We start from the raw sequence: 4,448 nt of genomic DNA on the forward strand, positions 1-4,448 counted from the left end.
CATTTTCGTGTCCCATACCAAGAACACGGAGGCTGAAGAGCAACAGAACATCGACGGGCTGCGTTGGTTAGCGGGGTGGCGCACGCACAAAAGCTAAGGTATATCACTCAAAAATCGTATTCGTTTCGTGAAAACAAGTTGACGTATTTGCACACTGCATTGCGGAGTAGGTCGACCACCACCTTTTGTTTTCCGTTGTCGCCCGCTGCAAGGAAGACCACCCTGAAGCCCATATGAGTTCTTGATTACGAGCTTCTGAATCCGTTCTAATCACGGTCAACTTTTTCTTCCACGGCGTACGTTATGGGTTGTTTTCATGCCAGCTCGTCCATCCCAAAATCACCTTTGGGGCTGTTCCACCTCGCAGGCATCATGAACCGCAGCGGCGAACCTGCACCAAATTAGGCTCGATCATCTCCTGTAAACTAGGCTCGATCCTCTCATGCAAATTAGGCTTTTCTTTTTGTCTAGTGTATTTAGTGTTTTTTTTTGCTTCAAGTTGTGTTCTAGCCTACCTACAGAAATTCGGCCCAGCCAGCCCATGTAAACGAGCTCAGTCAGCATCCACCATCACGCACAATTAGCCACAAGCAGGCGCACGGGGATTAAAACAAGAGACACGCACACGAGGAGCGAGCCACCAAACCTAGCCGCCGCACGCCGACGACCACAGACGCCGCATCCCTGCCGCACGCGGACGACCACGGACGCCGCGTCCCTGCCGCACGCCGTCAACCATGGGCGCGCCGATGGTCTGAGCGAGGCGAGCTGTCGGGGAGCTCATCCCAGGCCCTCTGCAGCTCGCCGCTCCCGCCGTCGTCCATCGCTCGCCTGAGCCTCGAATCAGCTAGGGAGGACTCCGGCTGATCCGTTTGCGGGGCTGCCATCCAGCAGCCGAAACCGGGATAACCGGCCACCCACTGAGGCTGTTTTTTCATTCTCTGCTTCTGACTCTGTTTTTTTCTTCACTGCCTGACACTGTGTTTTCTTCTTTGTCTCTGCATTCAACGCGTTAATTGCAATTGCTATCTTATCTAGTTCTAGGAAGCAGCTAGATTAGGTACATGTATGATGCAAGCTAGCAAAAAAAATGTAAATAAAATACTTTGTGTGGAAATCTGGCCTTTTTTTGGACGAACGGATTTTGCAGATGACAACTCTAGGAGCTCTAAATATGATTTTTTTAGATCTTTTTTTTGCCAACAAGATAGTAAGAAATCTAGCAAGTAGTAATCTGAAAAAAAAAACAGTCGCTTCCTCACGCAAAACGATTATGATTTAATCTTTTTTTTCTTAGCAAGAGCATTTTACTTCTCTAGGCATGAACTTCTGAGCACCACCTTCATTTCTCTATCTAGAGAATGGCAACTGTGTATTTGTGTAATTTAGCTGTCGGGAAATCCGAAAATTAACTTTTCTCTTGCCATTTTCGTTTGTCACAGGATGGACGGCTACGGGGTCCCTGCTTCGGGACCTAGCACGCTCCGACAGATTGATGACGTTCCATCTGAATCAGAAGATGAAGAGGGGATTGGTTTTCCTGCAGGAGGCGCGGTCGCCGAGTCTGATTCGGACGAGGAAGATCAGATCCAGGTCAATGGAAAAGCACCCTCAATCGGGTCAAGGTGCAGCGTGAAGAAGTTGCACGACCTGATTTCCTCATTTGATGAGGAGAAACGACAGTATGTAGCCGAGATGGAGTTTGGGGGGCTGCTAGAGCTACCAAAGATAACAAGGACGGATAGGCATTTCTTGATGTCTATCCTAAGCCACATCGATGAGGAGGCAAGTTCAATTACAATTGATCACAAACGCGACATGCAATTTTTCGATGAAGATGTCAAACTGGTCATCGGCATACCATGTGGAACTGCTCCTATTCGCCCTCCAGACCACGCTGTTCCGGAGGCAGTGGTGACACAGATAAGAGAGATGTTTGGAATTGGTCCAGGAGAGCACAGCATACTGCCAATCGTTGAAGCTGTGAAGCAGACATACGGGCGTCCTGTGACGACACACGAGAAGAACAGGTTCAAAGTGGGGCTGGTCATATGCGCATGCACATACCTCCTCGCTCCAACAATGAAGAACGACTACTTCTGTACTGATTATTGGGGCGCGCTGGCAACGGCAGAGCTCATACATATGCACAACTGGTGCCGATATACAAGGGAAGAGCTGTTAGTTGCGGCGAAGAGGGTGAAGGCAGACCTTCTAGGAGGGCGTCTGAAGTCTAATCTATCAGGTTGCCTCCCATTTGTACAGGTAAGACTTCACAAAAATCCAAGGGCAACGCCAGCATTTTTTTGTGTGTTCTTTCTAACACGGATGCCGTTTTTTGACCTTACCTTTGACCGAACTCGCTTTCCACAGGTGTTCTATATTGACAATCTTGACGTTGGAGAGCAGAACATCGACCACACCGCGCGCCCAAGAGTGAAGGCGTACAGCTACGCAGCTATCAGATCAATAATTGAAAAGGACATCAAGTCGCGCAAGGGAGATTACCCAGTCATCTATGGCAGACTCCTGGTAAGGGTTATCCCCCTCCACCTCTCCCCCCACACAAATTTTGCGTCATCTCCTTCATATATGCAGCGTTTTCCTATGACAATCACCCACTAAAATCTTCCCGATACAAACAGCCAAGACCAGCAGCAGATGTCTGTTATCACAGAAACCCTATAACAAGGCAACGAGCAGCAAGCACATCAGCCGGTCGTGACTCTCGAAGCTCTGTTCCATCAAATCGTGGTTCGTTAGACATTAAGGAGGTATATACATTGTAACATGAAAGGAACTTGCACTGCATACGCAAATTGAGGATCGACAAAAACCAAAAAATTGGCATATAACTCATTACCTCCTTTTTGTTTTATTGAGCAGGCTTCTTACCTCGTCTTAGACAAAATATCAAAGTTCACAGCCCGTTGTGAGGAGGTTCTAATTTCCACTGCAAGGAACAAAGAAGAGGAGAACCACCGTCATTTCAGTGCACTAAATACCTTGGAAAACTCTGCCCAACAAAAAATAAAGAAGGAGGCCAAAAGAATGAGGGATGAATTCTTTTCGTTCTTCAAAAACTTCGAGAGGCAACATGCTGCGATAAGGATGCGAAGGGGTGCATCAGGTAACAAATGCAATTATTTGCGTTTTTTTATACGACGTCCACAGAAAAAAAAATCGTTGCCCCTGTGGTGACCTAAGTTTTGGCACATGATGCCCATTTTTCAGGTGTCGATGTTGATTCTGGTAATTGCCGCAACGCATCCCCAATACCAGATCTCGCTGTGTCAACGCCTTGCAATGCCAAACCAACACCTCCAGCGAGCGGCGGGTGTCAGGGCAACACAAACTCATCACCGGACGTTGTCGAGGTGACTCCTAGGCGGTTCAAAAGGATAGCAAAGAAACCGAAGAAGGTAACATTTGAGTGCGGGCCATCAGGCGTCATGGACATCACAGACAGTGAAGATAATGTGAATGATTGTTTATCACACCCTACAGCAATACGTTCAACTTCTGCCCTGGAAGATGGCAACCCGGAAGACAGCTCGCCTGTCGTCAACATCGCACTAGACAGCTTGATAAGAGAAGCAGAGAGGTACAGCAGGTCAGGCAAGCAGATTGTTGACGGTTCCACTGCAACCAGGGATTCCATCCTGGAACTTGCAAGTAGAGGTCAATCATCTGGCGCAAAAGATGTCGAGGATGGTGCAGCAACATACTCTGTTTGTTGTGCTCAAGACCCCAACTTCGACAACAGGCGTCAATGGAACTACCCGTCTGGACACCCACTTATCGAGGAGACGCCGTCATTTGACCTGGGCGTCTTCACACCTCCTTGCAATAAAGCAAAAGAACCTACCTCGTTGAGCATTGGTTCCATAAAGGGCATCACGCGGAAAGACCTGTTCGGCGCTGGTGAATTCTCCACTAAAACTCCTGGTAAACAGCATTCCCTCTTCGCAGCATAACACACAACTCTATTTTCGGGGTCTTCGTATTATGAATAACAGAGTTTTTTTGTCTCTATAAAACAGGGTCTGCAGACCAGGTGACACCATCAACCCCCTTTCACATAGGGAGCGCAACTATACATCCCACACAAGAACACCGTGTGGTGGCACACGTGTCACCGGTTAGTTGCACTAGGTCTGTAGCCACTGGCCTTTTGGACTTCAGAGAGGAAGTAGAGGCAGACTGTGTAAACCTGAACAAACCGGTTGAGGAAATATCACTACCCGCACCACCACCCAAAAGGAGAGTTGCCCCTGGGCCTGCCGGCCGATCGCCGTTTGTCATGCAATATCGTTTGTCCGAGAGGGCTTCAGGAGATGCAACACATTTGTATCTAACATTCTCCCAGATGGACGGAGCAGTGCTAAGCAAGTAAGTGTTGGCTAAAACACGGTTATTCACTGACTACTACACTTTTTTCCAAGTGA

At 48.1% G+C, this 4,448-nt stretch overlaps 1 protein-coding gene across 1 annotated transcript; it reads left to right on the forward strand.

The window, feature by feature from the left end:
* Positions 1–1,443: 1,443 nt before the first annotated feature.
* LOC119292772 lies at positions 1,444–4,396 on the forward strand. Its single transcript, XM_037571482.1, has 6 exons — positions 1,444–2,265; positions 2,374–2,532; positions 2,646–2,774; positions 2,887–3,130; positions 3,235–3,948; positions 4,044–4,396. Exons 1-6 carry the CDS (start codon positions 1,444–1,446, stop codon positions 4,394–4,396), a joined length of 2,421 nt encoding a protein of 806 aa, XP_037427379.1.
* The last annotated feature ends 52 nt before the right edge of the window (positions 4,397–4,448 follow it).

The sequence above is a fragment of the Triticum dicoccoides genome, chromosome 4B (genome assembly GCF_002162155.2).
Source record: "Triticum dicoccoides isolate Atlit2015 ecotype Zavitan chromosome 4B, WEW_v2.0, whole genome shotgun sequence".
NCBI lineage: Eukaryota > Viridiplantae > Streptophyta > Magnoliopsida > Poales > Poaceae > Triticum > Triticum dicoccoides.